Source organism: Rattus norvegicus, chromosome 5 (genome assembly GCF_021556685.1).
Source record: "Rattus norvegicus strain SHRSP/BbbUtx chromosome 5, alternate assembly SHRSP_T2T, whole genome shotgun sequence".
Classification (NCBI taxonomy): domain Eukaryota; kingdom Metazoa; phylum Chordata; class Mammalia; order Rodentia; family Muridae; genus Rattus; species Rattus norvegicus.
In genome coordinates this window covers 118,060,013-118,079,319 of record NC_141538.1, presented here as the reverse complement: position 1 = coordinate 118,079,319, position 19,307 = coordinate 118,060,013, and the positions used below count along the sequence as shown (strand labels likewise).

The following is a 19,307-nucleotide window of genomic DNA, read 5'->3' as shown; positions in this document are numbered from 1 at the left end:
AGCGTCTAGTTCTAACTTCCAAATTAGCGTCCCTTGCCCTTTCCTTCATAGCCTTCCATTCTTTACTTGACTTCACAGAACTGCCCTGGTATGTCAGTCTTTATGCGAACTTTCGTGCCTCTATTATAAGCCTCCCTTTGGTTCACTTAAAAGTGTCCACTCACAACTTCCAGCTGCAGATTCTTTCCTCGCCATACTCACAAGTGCACACAGACATTTGCACACTTGTGGGTGTGCATGGGCCATCACACATCCTCCGTGTATGTATGCAAGCACCCAGAAAGAACAATGAATTGTAAAAACTGTCCCGTTGAGTTCGCAATCTAGAGTGAGTTACTGAGTGCTGATAAGTAAAGGAAGTGTAACCAGACAGCTTAATCCTCCAATTTCCTGTCTTCTAATCAGCCCCTGATTCTCTTGGTTTTAAATTAGAAACACTCCTGACAATATTCAGGACAGGTGAAGGAAACTCAACTAGAAAATAAGGAAGGACAAAGCATTTATTTCACTGTCTAAAGTTCACAGGAGAAACATGACCGTAACAACAGGAAATCAAGATTTTTTAGAACGATAGCAGAAGAGTAGAGGCTAGCTTAAGCAGCCAATCACATTTCCGAATGAAGCACATTTGGATCCTAATTAGATTTAAGGAGAAAAAAAGGACCTAGTCTAATGTATTTGCTTCTCTCTAAGAACAGTGAATTGCATTTGAAAAGCAGTTGCACAGGGCTGACCTCAGAGAAAACGATAAGGATACATTCTTAATGTATGTGGAAGAAAAAAGCCCAACCCTCCCTCATTTGGAGTTTTCTTAGAATCTATTACTGAGAGAAAAGGAATGTTTGGAGGGCATAGAAACATCTGAGATTGGTGGATATTCTTAGACATGATATGGTTACGTATATTTACAAGGGTGGCTGATACTTAAAGCTGATCATTTGATAATTAGCTCAGATCAAGCCACTTGCTGTATAAATATATTTTAAAAGAGCATGTAAATGCATCCAATTCAAGGTCTATAAATAGGTTTGCCATGGACTTTCCTAAAAATAGCCCAGGTACTGAGACTGTCTTGTGCTTTATTATTACCCGGTTCTGTTCGTTTTGAATCTTTTCATTTATTGCAATTATTTTCATTTATTTGGCAATTTCTAAGTTATTTCAGTCATTATGTTGAAAGGGCTGGTGCCAATTCCTAGGAAAATCTTCATTAGGCATTATCTTCGAGGGCATGCAGAAAACGGGCATTTGGAGAAGTTGTTCAGTTGACAATTAGCATTCAAAAGTTGAAATGGGAAATTCGGCTCACGACATGAATTCAGGCAAACACAGGCAAGGGGTTTCCACGAACACGAAGCTGCCAGCCATTGTGGAAGTAGACTTGCACATGATGGCTTCTAATTGGTAAACAGAATAAAGCAGTATTTTGCAGAAACATGTTTTTGCATGCATATTTAGAAAACATATTCATACCGCAAGGCATACCAGATCCTTCTTGTCCAAGCATGTTCCTGTTATACCAAGTTTGAGTTGTAAACAATTAGATTAAACAACAATTATTGATAGAAAACTAATGTGTTAATTTCTCAAAAGAAAAATTTGTCAAAAAATAAATCGTCAGGAACTTGGCCTGGATAATAGCAGAATCACCCAGGACTTTTTTTGTTTGTTTGTTTCATTTTTAGTCATCATAAATCTTAAATCTGAACGATAGAAAAAAGACAAGTGTATTTTGAAATTCACAAACAAATTTTCCCATAACCAACCCTTGTCGCTAAATTAGTGTGACCAGAAGAAGAATTATTCTGCCTTCGTTTTGAAGCTGTCTGGGGAGAATGGAGGTGTTTTAATGGATGAGAGTCCCTTCTGGAGCATACATTCGCATTTGAGGCATTTCAGATTCATTTGGAGTGAAGAAAAATTTTGAAGTACTCTCTTTAGTTTTCTGTCGGAAAGTTTCAACTAGAGATGTCACAACACAGCGAGATGAAGTTGACACTCAATATCTATTTCTTGATTTACATGATTAAAGCATTAGAGAAGTGGCTCAGATATCAAAAGATTTCTCATAAGTGGCCGTGCCAAAGGTAATTACTGTTAGAATGTGCATGCTCGAACCCAGTTGCCTGTCAACCTCTGAGTTGTTTACAACTTGGTGGCTTTGAGTAAAAGTTTTCATTAGATGCTGGGGTGTCCCGTGTAGTTTTCTTTGCACCATTTTCATGTAGAAATTACATTTCTAATTTCTTATATCCAATACCCTTTGGGAAAGTGTTAACTTCTAACCTGGAGGGGGGATGGCTAGCGATGTCCCACCTCAGTACTTTTCATCATGAAGAAACTGTTTTTTAAGTGGAAGTAAAGACAAGGCTAAAACTCACACCCAAAAGAAGTGATGGCTGCTTCATGCAAATGATTTCCAGTTAGTTATTAGAAAGGGCACAGAACTCCACTGTAAGCTAGGGCAGTTATGGGGGGGAAGGGAGGAAAAGGAAGGGGAGAGGGGTCGTTATCCTAAATCTTTTATTGACCGGTTTCTTTGATCCTAGTGTGTCTTTATTATTTAGAAAAAAAATTAAAAAGTGACCCAGAGCTCCACCCATTTGCACCTAAATCCTGGAATAGGTGATGACCCCTCACAGCCTGGCTCAGCACATGCCCCAAACTAAAACAAACAAACTCATTTGCCATACAAATTGTTTACGATTCATTAAAAAGCAAAATCGCATAACCCAGAGCTGGCAGCTGAGGGAGTCTCCATGGGCGGAGGGGGCATTCACTGAGTTGCCTTTGTATGCTGGGAGGACCAAGCCGGAGGTTCCCACTATGAGCCGGGAGTCTGAGCAACCAGATGACACAGGAGGTAATTTTAAAGCTTTATTTGTCTTTAATGTGAACTTCAGATCTTCAACTGTCTTTTGCGAGAGGAGCCATGCAAACAAGGAGTTACCTGTTTTGTTTTGTTTTGTTTTGTTTTGTTTTTCCCATTTTGGAAAAATTGTTCGGGTTAGTAAGGTGGCAATCTTGAGGGAGGAGTAAGGGCTATTCAGGGAACGAGAACTAAAAAAATATAAAAGGTAAAAAAATTATATTCTTTTCAGTAGTTGTTTCACCCTTCAGCAAAGGTTTTCCTTAGCTTTCCACCCCCAAATGGGAAGTTTACATCAGAATTATTTGTAACTGGTAGGTCTAAAATTCTATGGTGTACAATTGCCCTTGAGGGAACTAAAATTTTGATTTCTTCCCTACGGTATTTTCTACAACTTCTCTAAAGAGCCTGTAGATTTCTCACCCCCTTTCAAAGCAAACATCAAGAGGCACTGAAGTCCCGAGGAACTTCTTTTCAGTGTGCAGCCTAAATAGCAGCGTGCGGGCTTTCTGTATTGTTTATCTTTAGTCAAATGCATTGCTAAGTGTTCCCACCACTTTTATACATTATATCCCCTGTGGTAAAACATCTGTAAAATAATTTTAGATGAAGAGCAACTTCCAAGTAAACTTTACAGGAAAGAAATTACAGTTCCCCAAATAAGGGAGAGAGAGAGAGAGAGAGAGAGAGAGAGAGAGAGAGAGAGAGAGAGAGAGAGAGGCACTTGGTGATACTTGCAAGAAATAAGAAAAGATGACACAATTTACCATTAACAGTCTATAAAATCTAGGATCTCCTGAAGTCCAGTAAGGAAAAGGAGTGTTTTTCCCGAGAGCATGGCATCAGGACAGCTTTTTTTTTTTTCTTTTTCTTTTTCAAGCTTACAACTTAGCGTAGAAAATAATTGCCAATCTAATCAGTAAATTCATTTGTAGTGCTTAACAAGCTGTGTGAATCGAAGCAATATGACCGTCTCATACAAGCAAACCTTGTTCTTGCTGGCAGAAAGTCTAATGGGAAAATAAATGCCTTGAATACAGGTTCAGGGTCGTAACAGATAGAGAATTGCAAGTCTCATTACCCGAAAGCGCTCTGTGATATTGCTTGGCAGCCACTGGTAAAGTTTCTGACGTCTACGTTAAGAAATTACGAGAGAAAAATATACAAGTACACACATACCCACAACTACTTTTACTCAAGTCCTTGGGATGGACATACTGAATCCCAGGCAGCAGACGAATAGAATCCTGCAGTAGTTCACTTTTAATAGTCTCAGTCTTCCGAATTCCTACGTCTTGCCAAAATGACAGCACCGTTTGTCCGGGAAGGGAGAGTACTTTTTCTGTAGATCATACAGTGCCACCATGCCCTGTTTTGTAATTCCATTCGCCAGGCTCCCCCTTCAACATCACACACACTCTCCTTTTCTTAAACTGATATCTATGTGAAATGAGCTGAAGTTCACGGTCCAGTTAGGAACGGATAATACATTCATTGTCCTGGCAGCAAACTTTTCTTTTCACTCCCTGGAAGAATTCACGCTTGCTGTAAGAATAATAATTACAGAAAACTAGGAATGCAGTGCTAACGAATTAATCCTTAACGGACACCACCCTAACGAGGACAGCAATGATTCTGGGACTCTCTTCCTCACAGGACGAGCGTTTCCTGTGACAATGAGCTATTGTACATCCTCCCACTTCACTCCAGCTCTTATAGATCCCAGAAGTCAAAGGTTGTCTGGCCTGGTTGACCATGACATGTGAGTTAACTCATTCTGCAGCTACAAGTTAGGAGTTCCTTAAACTTTCTTGTACCCAGGGTAATGGAAAGAAAGGGTGTGTGGGTCTGTTCCACTCAAAGTTGGTGGTTCTAAGAAACAGAAGGTCTGCTCCGACATAAACAGACATGGAAAAGTTAGATGTGAGAGCCATGGTCCCCTGAGGAAGAAGAGGAATGGAGCCTTAGAGTACTCTCACAGGTGACTTGAGGCATTCCAATGACTGGGGCATGAAAGGATTCTCACAGGCAGGATTTGCTTTTCACCAGTGCTTGTTATGCACCCCTAGAAAAATTTCACAGCCAAGGAGAACCATGCACCCCACAGTTCTCCAAAATCAAAAGTGAAGAGGGTGTGAGGCTAGACACAGGACACAAAACCCAAGGGGCAGGACAAACAGCTTTTTTTTTTTAATCTGCAGCCATCCATAGCTAAAATACAGAATTCCACCTTAAAACTTTTGACAGTCTTAAAAATATTTTTAATATATATATAAAACCAAACAAACACCAAATACCGTCCCATGGAAAACAAGGGCAAGCATTCCTGGGAACTCCAGTTGCAGAGTGGCAGAGAGAGGGAGGGTGGCAGGAGGAAGCAGTGTGAGGCAGCCTCACTGAAGAGTGTAAAAAATCAAATGTGAGTTTGATGAATGTGAGGTCTGGGACATTTTGTCAAAGAGGGAGGGAAAGTAGAAAAGGGGGGGGGGGAGGAAAAAAAAAAGGCAGTCCCGGCTGCCAACTCACCATCCACCAAGTTCTGGCCGAGATGTCGTAGCAAAGCTGCCATTTGATGGAGCCGTCGGAAGCTTTCCCTGCCATTACGCTGTCAGCAAGCTTCATCTGATGCTAACTCACGGGAGATAAGACACCTAATTGAGAAAACATTTGCAGTGGCATGTGGGGCAACATGTAGTCCGGTCCATACCATATGGAATCATGGGTAAAAAAAAATCTCCTTGACAATGAACCAATCTCTCCCAGACCCAGTGGCAAGGTGAAGTGGAGATGAGGAGTCTGCTGCTAGAACTGTCTTCCCTTCTCTCTCTTTAAAACAAGAGCCCACTGCTACACATCAAAGGGAGGTGGTTAAAATTAGGGCTTCATCACTCAGATGATTTTGGTCTGCAAGGTTTTTCCTTTCCTTCCAACAACACCCCCCCACCCCCCGCTTTTTTTTTTTTTTTTTTAAGGAGAATAAAGAGATTTAATAGGACAAAGGCAGGTAGTGGACTGCGGAGGGAGATCGCCACAGGCTATTAGCCTAAAATTTCTGCCTGACAGATGGGACTGCTTAAAGACTATCATGCAACGTTTGGGGTGTTTTCCCTCCCCCAACTCAGACTCTGAGTCTGATTCAGTATCTGTTTTTCACAGCCGCTCTCCTCAAGATCGTGAGCTGTGCATTTTAGAAAGTGTTTGTTGGTTAGGTTTTGCTGTGTTACACATCTCCCTTAGAAGCAAAGCAAAGAGTCTAAAAACTAAATCTGGGAATAACCGAACAGGTTTTCCAAGGAGAAAAAAAAAATTCCAGGGGAAAAATATTTCTCTTTCTATACCTTGTTTGTGGTTTTGGTTATTGATGGTCGTTTTTTAAAATTTTTTTAATTAATTCATTAGTTAATTTGGTTATGAAAGAACCTAAATACAGGATGCCAGCCTCGGAGTCCCTTGCTTTCTGGTTCAGTTGGCACTGTGTTTCGTTGTGTTTTCATGGGAGTAAATTACTACATTGCTGGTGCAGCATGTGTTCTAGCCAACACTAGGCTATATCGCTATATTTTTTTTGATGCTGTTAAAATGAATTCTGGACATCTCCAATCTTTATAAATAAAGTAAGCAGTCATTATCAATTCATTTTTGCACAATTCAGGTTAAATTTGATATAAGAGTCTCCTCAATCAGGAAAATTTAACTCTTATTCCCATCATACTGTAACCTAGCCATCTTGTTTGTAGGGATTTTAAGTTAAGCAATATTTTTTTGGCCTGAAAAAAAACCCACCATAATAACAGGGACCTATCTATAAGAAACACTAGAAAAATAAATATTTTAAGTGGGAAAAACTCTAGACAGCTAATGAATTCAAGCCACTTAGTGAAGACTGATGGGGAACAGGAAGTGACCAGAGTCTCTTGTGTTTGGTCACTTGTGTTTGTAGCTGTCATTCCTGTGAGCTGAGCTGGCCTGGGACTGGAGCTAACACCTGTGTGAGAGCAACACTGAAAACTCTTCCTGAGTTTTGTTTGGAAGATGAGCAACCGTGCGGTTCCCAAGTTCCCACTGGTGATATTCTACATTTCTGTACCGAGAGGCCTTCAAGTGGGTACCTCAGGGCCTGGGAGAAATGATTTACTCTTTCTCACAGGGACCAACTGTGATCGTTGAAGAGTTGTGGTTTTACCAGTGTAACTAGCTAATGAATTTTTCCCAGGCATATTTTCAACCTAATTATGCTTTGGTAACTTTGGTTCAGGTCGTTAAGTTGCAAAGATGTTAACTTTGGTGCCTTTTTGCTTTTCATTTATGGGCCACTCCTTAATAGTAATAGGAGTTGTTGTCATTGTCACCGTCATCATTTAATAATTCAGCGTTGCAGTAATACAGCAGTTAGCTCTTTTTTGACCAAAATAATTTCAGTAAAGTAATTATTAATCCTTTCAAGCCAGAGGCGTTTTCTCATTTCAAGCATGGCTCCCAGGCTGTATTTAGGGGTGAACATACAATAAATCGGGCATTTCCTCCTCTTCTTCACCCCCCATTGTAATCTTCCAATAACACGGGGCTAGGAGGATTACTCTCGATCTCTGGGGGGTTCTCTGTGTTTGTTTGCCCTTAGTCTCAGATCTAAGGAGCCTGTGATAGCCCAGTAAGTGTCCCCTGAGGGACACATGCTCTTTCAGAAACACACCCCAACTTTCCCGACCAGATCCCCCGCAGCCTTGTGCAATTGCAGTGTTATGAAAATGGCCATCTGGAGAAAGACAAGGCAAGAATTTGTAAATTCTATGTATCACGTAAAATAGCAACTTGACCCTGCCCCCCCCCCCCGCAAAGGAATAGGAAAAGGAAGCAGAGCTCTGTCTTTGAATCCAACTGTCGTTCTACCCATTCTGCTCCTCATGCCCCTTGTCCCACTGAATCCTATCCAGCTTCCTCTCCTGCAGGAGGGTGCACAGACACACGCACTTGTTAGGCTGCAGCATTTTTCTGTCTAAGTGTGTCTGTCAGAAACCTCTGAAGTTGGAGACATGTGTCCTCTGAAGCACAGCATTTCCAGGATTCCGATTGTCCTAGGCTTGCCCATTATTTATGAATGAATGGGGCACCACCTAAACTGGCATCCAGATTTCATTTTGTGAATGATGGAAAACCCGAGAGGACTTTGTGGTAGATAACACAGTAATCTTGAACAAAGAAATGTTAGATATTTTTGGATAACAGTTTTAAATCTAGAACAATTAGATACATTTAACATTATCATTGTCCACTAAAAGCCTGCTGGAAGCTGTCCTTCCTCAGATAGCAGTCTTTTCACGGTGTGGCCCGTTGTTAATAGCCTTAAAACAAGATTAAATAAAACATGTTAAATATTGCAATTATTGTGGGAAATAAAATTATTTGGTGAGCATAATGGGGAACAATTCAAGCATTTAACATGATCCAGGAAATGCTACCCCAAACAATTGCACTGCCTTATGCATTTTTCCCTCTTTGATTGCTGACAGATGCCTTTTTGGAAACAAACATCTAAATGGTTTGCCTTCAGTCAGGGGGAAAAAAATAGCAGAAAGCGGCTACATGGTTTGAATTTAGCTCTTGTCATTTGAACACTTCTCCATGCATGTGAGTGAGTGGCTCAGAGGCGAAGGCAGCAGCGTTTCCCATTGGGAAACAAGCCGGGGAGTCTGGGCTTTTTCTTTTCTTTCCTTGACACTGTCTTATAAGAAGTGGAATCCCCTTGCTGTGTAACCAGGAGACAGAGTAAGGCCCAGGTGATAAGGAGAGGCACCCGGAAGGAAATGAACCACCAGAGGAAGTCTTAGACCAAGTGCCCCTGGCCTCCTAAATGTGCTCTGGCCATCACAAAGTGTCCAACTGAAATCCTTTGTGTTATAGAAAACCAACCAACCAACCAAGAATCCCAGAGCACAGGACTTGTAGCTGGGTCCTTCTTCCAGTGCACTGGGGTACAGCCCTTCAAGGCTGCCGTCAACAGGTGTACAACACTGATGGGAAGTTCTGGTTCTGTGCTACTACAGGGCAGTGTGTAAGGGGGTGGTAATGCTTTTCGGAGGCTTGCGTAGCAGAATGGTTGAGAGTATTGTTTCTGAAGTCTCATAGCCTGCTCTGAGGGTTACTGACTTTGTGTCCTCTCCTAGTTTAATTAACCTCTCTGATATTTTGTGGCCTATACCAATTAGGAAAACAAAGAACATAACTTTTGTAGGCATGTCTCTGTATGTGTAGGTATGTGTATATATGTAGTTATGTGCAAAAATGTTCCTCCACTGCATACTTCCTACTCATGACAAGTACTGTGCTGTCATCACTGCTCTGTTTCTTTCATGCTGCTCCTGTCTTGAGAAATAGTCTGCTTTCCCATCCTATGGTCCTGGACTGTGAGGCTGAGCCTCAGTCCAATACAGCTCTGATACTAATACCTACTCTTAAAGTCATGTATTTCAACCTGTCTTCCCATCTTCAAGTTGAGATTCACACAGCAGGATTGTGTCTTTCTTTCTTACAAGGGCTTTGGGAATGGTAGGAGGTCCTCCCGGTGGTTAGGTCAATGTGTTAAGAAGACAGGGAGGTCTGCCCACCTGGAGAGCCAGTTGCAGCCTCATGGTTCTTCAGATTCCTCTGTATATTTTGTTCATGTTGTTTCCCCTCTTAGTACATGGTCTGGGTCAGAGTCCCATTCTGCAGGGATCTGCAGCTCTTTGACTCCCCGGCCTGTTTTATCTCTACCATCCTTCTGTGTCTACTTCAGATAGACTGGCTGTATTACCACCTGTCTTTGATGAACATATGCCTTTTATCCATTCATCCATCCATTAAATAGCATTTCTGTAGTGCCAGCAATTAAACGCATTTCCCTCTCCTTTTAAGCTTTGTTTCCAGGACCCTTGGAAATGTGAAACTCGACAAGAGCACGTGACTTGAACGCAGTATGTAATAACAGCTAACGTTTATCCAGTGTTTCCTCTCAGCCAGGCGATGTTCCAAGAGCCTTAAGTATTTTTTTTCCAGGTAGGTTCCGATGAGGTAGACTTGTTATTAACCCTACTTTATGATCAGAAACAGATGCTGGGCAGCAAAGTGTCCTATTTAGGGTTCTTGAATTGGAAATAGAATGAGGATAAAGCGCTGAGGTTGAATTTGGTTCTTTTTACCCCTGGTATTACCTCTGAGGTCACTTACAAGGTTTAGCACCTGCTCTATGCCAGGCGTCTCCTAAAATGCTTTTAGGTGACACATCTAAAATGTATGTAACAGTCCTAGAAGGTTGATATTATTTTCATTTATCAGATTTGAGTCGAAGAGGTAAGAGTCTTACCAAAAGATTCACGTTAACCAAGATCAAAGACCATTCTGGTGTGTTGCAGAACATCTGTGATCCTAGGAGGTGCAGGCGAGAGACTTGCACATGAAAGGCTAATCTAAACTACAAACAGAATTTTGCCTTAAAAATAAAAGAATAAGAAAGATTCAACCTACATCTGCTTGACTAAAAACCATGCCACCCAATGTCTTTCCTAGTCCAAGAAAGTAGATATATTGTATTTCTTTTTGTAGATTTAGACATTGGGCTTTCAAAACCCCTCTAGCTTGAATCACTACAATCTCAGAAATCCTGAGATTATAAAGGTGCCGCGTTGCTGAGGCTGCAGAGTTCAGTGGAGGGCAAATGGGCATCTAACATTAAAAAAGAAAAGAGACGAGTTCTGTATTGAAGAGAGATTATGTTCTATTAATACCTAGGTCTTTCCTCTAACTTTAGTCAGGTGGAAAAATCCCCCAAAAGAGCTCAGCACACTGCACTACCTCGCTGAGTTCAAGTGACTGTGGTCTCAGTCACAGGGTTTGACATAGGTGAGGCGGAAGAGTCACCATAGAAATGTCAGGAGGTCAGTTCTTCTACAGCCAGACAAAACACCCAGCCCCTGGGGTGGGGGTGGGAGGTAGGCTTTCTTCTCTCTCTCTCTCTTTCTTTCTTTCTTTCTTTCTTTCTTTCTTTCTTTCTTTCTTTCTTCCTTTCTTTCTCTCTCCCTCTATCTCTTTCTCTCTCTCTCTCTTTCTTTCTTTCTTTCTTTCTTTCTTTCTTTCTTTCTTTCTCTCTCTCTCTTTCTTTCTTTCTTTCTTTCTCTCTATCTATCTCTTTCTTTCTCTCTCTTTCTTTCGTCCGTCCTTCCTTCCTTCCTTCCTTCCTTTCTTTCTTTCTTTCTTTCTTTCTTTCTTTCTTTCTTTCTTTCTTATTTCTTTCTTTTCTTCCTTCCTTCTTTCCTCCCTCCCTCCCTCCCTCCTACCCTACCTCTCTCCTTCCTTCCTTTTGACAAAGGTGGCAAAGCTATCTGCACAGGTACATGTCATTTCTAGGTATAAGTGTCCGGACTTTAGTAAACTGGTATCGCAGGCCACCTTGCAGAGTGGCGGAAGAAAATTCACAAAATAGGAAGAGCAGTATTGAAGAAAATAAGGGGTCCAGACAGTCCCATTCCTCTTGAATGATCTACTCTAGGTTTAGTCATATTTTTGCCTGTGTGTTTTGCATGCAAACATGTAGATTTTGTCCTTGAAAGAAATATTCTGTATCTTTAATACAGAAAGTAAGCTTTCTTTTTTCAGTAGGAACTTACCCACCATGTCCTGCAAAGAATGTATTTCCCCCTTCGTAGCAGCTCTTGCACCTCTTGCACCTCGTTTCCATTTAGAAGTTCCTTGACTTTTAATCTCTCTGCATTTTTCTGTTAGCCAGCTGCCACCCAAGATTGGGCTAAACCCTCGGCCCTTTGTTAAAATGAGAAGAAAAAAAAAGGAAAGAAAGAAAGAAAAAAAAAGAGAACACATGCAACGCAAGCTTCTAATAAGTATATTCACAACTTCGATGCAAGGCGCTTAAGAAAACTAAAAGGTTAATATATTCTAACTAGATGTTAGGTATAGAATGTCATATCTGTCAAATTTCATTATAACTTGCTGCTCATTGGAAAAGATTTGATTTCTTTTGCCACGTCCTACTATGTTCAAGTCACAGACTGCCAGCAGCAGCCCACTGAAGACCACAGGCTGCCAGTGAGCGGGCTCGAGTGGGAAAGCAGCCGCAAGGACCATCTGTTTCCGATTTCTAGCTGAGCCAAGATGTGCAGTGAAGTGCATTCCGTTCACCAGGCCAGCTTCTCCCCTGCTCCAGTTATTAGTGTTACAAGTGAGATGATCTTTTCCAAACAGCGGGGGAGCCATAATCTTTATGGAACAGGATTTAAACACACACACACACACACACACACACACACACACACACACACACACACACACAGAATATATACACATGCACACCACCAGTTAGACATCTTTTGTTAGAGTTGTGAGAAAGGCTGCTTATAAATTTAATTATAGCTTTCATGAGGTTTATAAAGCCTGCTTTATTAAAGCGGAGGTACCATGGGAAGCAGCAGTACATATATTGGTCCCACTGAGTCCCACTGAATGATCAAATATCCTTCGGATGGTTTTTGTGGATATGCTAAGAAGAAGGCATTTAAGCCATCTTTCCAAAGCATACCGAGTTTAGGGGTAATTGGTGGGACCCTAGCTTACCAGGACAGGTGAGTGATTTTGCAAAAAGGAAATACTGAATTCAGTGTGCAATTTAGGAGAGAAGAGCCATTTTTCTTGTATTTGGTTTCCTCTGAAAGTTGAGCATTTTAAGAGAAGTTTGGAGGCGAGGTAAGAAGGCTGATAGTATGATAGCAGAATGGAAAATGCTGCTCGGCGAAGTTGAGAGCTTAAGTAATTAATGTCATAAATGTGTGTTTAAGAACAAGTGATTGACACCCTGCCAGGTGCTCAGGATTCCAAAGGGAAGGATGGTAGCTTGCCCTCCAGGTGCACACCAGCTCTCACTGAGGATGCAGGCCCAGGAGCTGGCATGTACCTCGCAGTTGGGTAAAACCAGGGAAGGTAGCCTTGACTCTTGTACGTACGTACATACATACATACATACATACATACATACATACATACATACATGTGACTCCGTGTTGTCACATGTTCTTCATAGTGGTTTCATCTGTAAAATAGGGACGGTGTTGGCCAACTTATAGGGAGTGAGGAGTAACTGAACCTACACAAAAGAACAAGAACACTGGGTACACACTTACTAGGCACCTGGTTTCTGTTTCCTTTATTTATTCTGGGAATCTTAGAGCCCCTTATGTATCTCCTTTGTGAATGAGAGGCTGTTATGTGACGTCTTTGGGTGTGGATGGTCTTACAGTATGCACCCCATTCAGATAACTCCCCAGGAACAGGGTAGCCAATATCTGACAGCTGAACCCTCCTTCTCAGGGAGAGAAGAGTTGTTTGTGTTTACTGACTAGACTGGAGGCTCTTCCCTGAGGCAGGCTCTTCCCTGGGACAGGCTCTGGGTTACACCACAGAACCAGACCTGCAGGGTCATGTGCATTCATAAATGACCAGGACCCTAAAGAATGCTTTGGTTCCTGGTCAATGAATTTTATAAAAATGATTTAAAAAAAATCAGAGATCACATAAATCCATTTAAAGTAAGAAGCTGTGACTAGACAAGATAGAACTTCCTACTTTGCCTGTTAGGGGAATAAGGCCCAGCAATGATGTCCATTTGACTCATGGATCAAGTCATTGGTAAGGCTGGAGCTTCAGCCCAGGCAGCAAACAGAGTGGGTGTTTGGAAGCACTTGTGTATGTTTACTGTGGTAGCTGTAGGATTAACACCTGCAGGGAGGTAAAGGAAAGGGGACTGGGCAAGTGGGGATTTTAGAAGGGGGAACAAAAATACTCATAGGAGGAAATACAGAGACAAGGTGTGGAGGAGAGACTGAAGGAAAGGCCATCCAGAGACTGCTTCACCTGGGGTATCCATCCCATATTACAGCCCCCAAACCCAGACAATATTGGGGATGCCAAGAAATGCATGCTGATAGGAGCCTGATATAGCTGTCTCCTGAGAGACGGATGCTTGCAGCCAACCACTGAGCTGAGAACGGGGTCCTCAGTGGAGGAGTTAGAGAAAGGACTGAAGTTGCTGAAGGGGTTTGCAACCCATAGGAAGAACAACAATACCAACCAACCAGACCTCCCCAGAGCTCCCAGGAACTAAACCACTATCCTTAGAGCACACAGCCACATATGTAGCAGAGGTGGCCTTGTCAGGCATCATTGGGAAGAGAGGCCCTTGGTCCTGTGAAGGCTTGATGTCCCAGTGTAGGGGACTGTCAGGGTGGGGAGGTGGGATGGAATGGGTGTGTGGGTGTGTGTGGAAGCAACCACATAGAAGTAGGGGGATGGGATAGCGGGTTTCTGGAGGGGAAATTGGGAAAGGGGATGACATTTGAAATGTAAGTAAAAAATATTCAAGAAAAGAAAATAAATTAGTTTGTTATAATAAAGACCAACCGATCTTGCAGAGAACCTGGAAGCTGTGCTGTCCTTGCAGAATTATCCCAAAGTGAAGCAAAGTGGGGAGGGATATTGAGGGATATTGTATTTGTTGAGAGCTTTTTTTTTCTAGGGCAGGGCTTTTCAACCTGTGGGTCATAAGCCTTTTAGTAATCCTCTGTCTCCACAAATGTTTACACTATGATTCATAACAGTATTAAAATTACAGTTATAAAGTAGCAACAGAAATAATTTTATGGCTGGGGGTCACCACAACGTGAGGAACTGTATTAAAGGGCACAGCATTAGGAAGGTTGAGAACCACTGCTCTAGAAGGAAAAACTTCCAGGCTAGACAACAAGCAAAGAATCAGAGAGGGAGGGTCTGGAAGGAAGCTGTCATCTGGGGGCGTGCCTGGATGGTATGGACCTCCCAGTCCTGGAGATGTCTTCTGGCTTATTCCTGCAACAGAGGACCCTACTCGCTCATTTCCCAAGTGTCAAAAGGAGGCATCCACACTCACTTTTAATATAACCAATCCAGATGATGTCTCTTTCACAAACCACAGGGGGCAGAAAAAGGTGGTCAGGGCAGGGAGAATGTTGTTGGGCATTTCTTAGCTTTCTAGTTGTCCAAAACAGGTGCCTTTTGAAGTTAATATAAAAATATCTGTTTCTGGATGGCTAGTGAGCCCATAGAATTTGCCTAATTTCTGCCATTCTAGATAGTACTGGGATTACAGGCGGAAGCCACTACTCTGGGTTTTGATGTGGGTCCTGGGGATCTGAACTCAGGTCTTCATGCTTGTGCAAAAGTTAATTTGCTCATTGAGTCAAGTCATCTTCCTAGCTACTGAGTTTTTGACATAGGACTATGTTCTCAAATGATTATATTAAGAGCAAATATGTTATAGACTACAGTGTTCTTAATTTAGTAACTATGTGAGTGTGTGTGTATACATACATACATATATATATATATATATTCAAATGATAGGGAAAGAATATAACAGAATACTTACTAGTTGTCAGCCTCTAGACCTCAGAGGAATAATGATAAATACTTTTATCTTTATTTCTAGAATTTTAAAGCATCATGTAATTGCATTTAAATAAAGTATGAAAGTGATTTGACAGGATGTGTGAAAATGCTTAGAAATCTTTGACTCCATATTTTCTCCTTGGGTGCATCATTAAAAAGGTGGTCTCACTACTGTATATGCACATCCTTTTGAACATTATTCAAAGTGGTGAAAAATTAGAAAAAAAAACATTCCATGCAGTACAACCACACCAAAGCATATTGTGAAGCCATGAAAGAAAATGTTGTTTACAAATGGAAAATGCTTATGCTGTAACAGTGTGAAAAAAGCAGGATGCAAAATTGAACACACAGAATGAACACAGTTCAGCAAAAACCCAGCAATCTATTCATTAAAAGACAGAAAGCATTCACATGTTAATGGTTGTGTACATAACTGATGGAATTATAATTTCTTTCCTCTTCTGCTCTTATGCAATTTCCAAAGTTCTTTTAATGAAAGGCTGCTGTTTCTCTAACAGAAACAAATAGACATTAGAAATGACTAAAACTGGAAATGTGAGCTGACTGATGATGAGTCTTAAGCTTCCTTCCATAACCCGTCATCACCTGGTCCCCTTGTCTCCATTGCCTTGATGCTTAGCTGGATATCTTCTGAGTTAGGCACAGAGGGCTGAGTGAGAACGTGAAGAGACAGGGCCATATTACAACTCTCTTGGGTACTCCAGCATGAGGACATATTAATCCCCAGACCCAGGCTTATCAGTGAAGTGATCTGTGACTAGACAAGACGTTGGGGATCTGGAGCTTAACGAGTACTGTCTGTCATCTGGAAACCTCCTAGACATCTCAACTCAACATAAACAGTTTTTGATTTCCATATTGGTTTTATAGGAATCTGATAAATGAAGAGTGATCTCAGTGTTTCGGAGCCCACTGGGTTAGGTGATCAGGACCCAGCCTCTTACCTAGGAGTTATGAGCCCATATGGAATTATGTAACTTAGTGTGTGTTTGGGGGAGGTCACAATAGCTGGCCAACAGTGAAAGGGTTTCCAAGTCTTTGGTTGTGAGCCTAGCCTTAACTGCTGAGCCTTCTCTCCAGCCTCAGTGGAAGGTTTCTGAGTATGCAACAACCAAAAGCAAATTCAAAGATAGGTGTGGAGTGAATTCGAGGTGTTCTTGGTAGTGCTCGCCTGTGCTGCATCACGTGACTTCACCACAGCCTTGGTTCTGAGAGCACAGGCAGACTTTGCCCTGCTGCTTGCTGTCATGCTGTGCCAAGCTTAGGAGTGCAGTCTGAAACACCTGGATCAGATTTGAGACCAGTGGGTATTATAAATTACAGTGTTTGTGCTGTTCATACAAAATTTTCTGCTTTTCTAGAGACAATGATTTAATTTGGGGGCAAAAAAAAAGACATCTAGCGCTCAGCATTCAACATCAAATTAGTGTATCCTTGTGTTCCGTTGCTTTAGCTTATTTAATTTTAGAAATTGCTGTTTGAGTTGATAAGTTGAATTTCTTTAAAAGTATCATTCAATGGCTCCATTAGCTACCTCTGCTAGGTAAATAGATGGACCTAGAAAAGATTATACTAAGCAAGGTAACCCAGACCCAGAAAGACACGTGCTGTGTACTCTTTCTTATGTGCAGTTCCTAGCTCAAATCTTCAGATGTGAGTATATAACATGGAGTACTACAGAAACCAGGAAATTATAAAGGGGCCATAGCAGGTCAGGGAGACTTGAGAGAGGACTAGCAGGATGTAGGTAATACGAAGCAGGAAACAGAAAAATGTCGAGGGTTGTTTGGGGAGCATGAAGACGTCAATACAGAAGGAGGAAGATGAGGAAGAGGAGGAGAAGAGTGAAGAGGAGAAGGAGGAGGGAGAGATAAAAACCTTAAGGATTTTATTATTTTACCTAAACACACACACACACACACACACACACACACACACACACACACACACACACACACACCCTGCACACACACCCCACATGGGCATGCATGTATGTGTACACACCTTAGAGGAAGTTAGTTACTCTACTTGGGCTGACAGTGCTTCCCCACAAGAAACATAGACTAACAAAACCTCAGGACCAAGAATGGGGCTTCCCCATTTGAATGACTGATCAGGCTAATCCAGGAGACTCTCAAAACAATAGAATCTATTGTTGTTGTCCTTGGCTGCCTCTCAGAGGCAACTAAGCCCCTATTGCTGTACCCCTATACTGCACAGTTACTGCACAAAAGTGTTTGGTCTGGATCTGATCCAAAAGCCTCTTTCCTAATTTCCAGGTTACCAGAAAATACTATGCAAGATGCCAAGATAGGGGGACAATTAATAGTCCTACCCAGTAGTGACACCTTCCAATCATGGCAATGACCAGTGTGGTAAGATAGCCATAAAGGTATAAGTGGCAGTCACATGTGGTGGTAACCAATGACTGTCTACGTGCACTTAAGCCTGTTCAACAGAAGGGATACCATGCATGTTTCTAGAAACTAGCCCACCTTCAGTGGCTAGTGAGGTCATAGATCTTAGAAGAGACTCTACTCCCACCGCTTTATCAGACTCGTCTAATTTCTGACTGTAATCTAAATCTTATCCTTAGCCCCACAGATGAGCACAACTATCACCCCTTATCAGAATGTTTGTCTTTGCAGAAAACGGAGACCATCGCAGGAATCCACAGCTGGACACGATGCAGGCATCGACAGATCTCGGGCAGCTCTACCCCAGTGGCTTCCTCTGCATCACATTTACAGCTCTGCAAAAATCACAGAAGAGGGGATAGGAAGACTGTAAGAGCGAAACACAAGGAGTTTGGCTGTGAAACAGTCTTTCCTAGAAATGTCTGCATAAACGAAATCTGAACAGTGGCAATCTCAGCAGTATATTGACGTGGAAGAGAAAACCAAACCTCACAGGATCACATCCGTGGATAAGACAACTGATGACTGCTGGGAATGAGAGAGTTATCCTCTATCAGGGATGAGCTCTCTGATCAGCTATCCAATACAAACAGTATCCCTGAAACTGTACCTACACAAACTACAGAACGGACCCAGCAGGTTGTATTTATAGATTTGTGCAAAAAAACCCATGTAGCAATAATAATGTCACAAGAAGAGGCTATCAGTCTGAACGTTGTGGCAACTTGGGAGTAGTTAGAGGGATGAAACAGAGGGGGGAGTGTTATAATTATGTTTTAATTAAAATATATAAAAATGTAAAGGAAAACCCTCAATGAATTTTGTTTTATGAGTAGGGCAGAATTTTTCATAATTTCTGAAATGGATGTAAACATACTCCTGCACTTTATACTATGTATTTATGAAGAACGGTGTTCTCAGAATTGATGTATAAAAATAAATATTGAACCATTTCGACAAACATTCAAGATGTTCTGTGTCCTGTAATATCAAACAATCAGTCAGGATTCAGGTCCTTATGTGAACATTAACAAGCATGCGCATGTTATTAGTAAGTTTTTAATACACGGTAAAATGATATGTATAGCAGACAATTGCCTTAAGTGGTTTTGTAATATGGAGTCAGTGAATATATACCTATTTTCTAGACCTTTACCTCAATAGTCGTGCAAAACTTTTCAGGTGTAAAGTGGGTGGGGCTGTGAAGTTTAGGAAGCCTTGCTCTTGACTATCTATATGGACATAATTAGTATTTGGGGGTATAGGTGCTATTTATTCCTCATCTAGCAGGTTTTAAGCTTGTTTTGAATCATGTATGGATTAGCATAAACTTAGTGTTACATTTTTAAGCTCACAGTATTCTTACACGGTCATGTTGAATAATGTAAGCTTAGGTCCTCGTATTTCATTCTCACTAGTCTCAAGGTATTTTCCATTTTTTTTTCATTTATTCTCTGGCCCATTGACTACACAAGAGTAAATTATTTGATTTTCGCATTTAACGATTTCTCTGAATTTTTTTACTTTCATTTACT

The 19,307-nt window shown here is 41.5% G+C and overlaps 1 protein-coding gene and 1 long non-coding RNA gene across 4 annotated transcripts in view; one reads left to right on the top strand and one right to left on the bottom strand.

The window, feature by feature from the left end:
• Positions 1 to 5,525, bottom strand: part of Nfia (nuclear factor I/A) — a 537,878-nt gene extending 532,353 nt beyond the window's left edge. Inside the window, 1 exon segment of the mRNA NM_001436591.1 lies at positions 5,396 to 5,525. Within this exon segment, the coding sequence (NP_001423520.1) occupies positions 5,396 to 5,491 (96 nt within the window). The 5' untranslated portion in view covers positions 5,492 to 5,525.
• Positions 2,824 to 18,740, top strand: LOC102553524 (uncharacterized). 3 transcript variants are annotated; one of them, XR_015620376.1, is made up of 5 exons: positions 2,824 to 2,863; positions 6,810 to 6,970; positions 10,181 to 10,283; positions 11,624 to 11,783; positions 18,004 to 18,740. It is a non-coding gene; the product is annotated as an uncharacterized LOC102553524 (long non-coding RNA). The 3 variants fall into 3 exon arrangements; XR_015620375.1 differs by lacking the exons at positions 2,824 to 2,863; positions 6,810 to 6,970 and having other exon boundaries at positions 9,700 to 10,283; XR_015620374.1 differs by lacking the exons at positions 6,810 to 6,970; positions 10,181 to 10,283; positions 11,624 to 11,783.
• Positions 18,741 to 19,307: the final 567 nt, after the last annotated feature.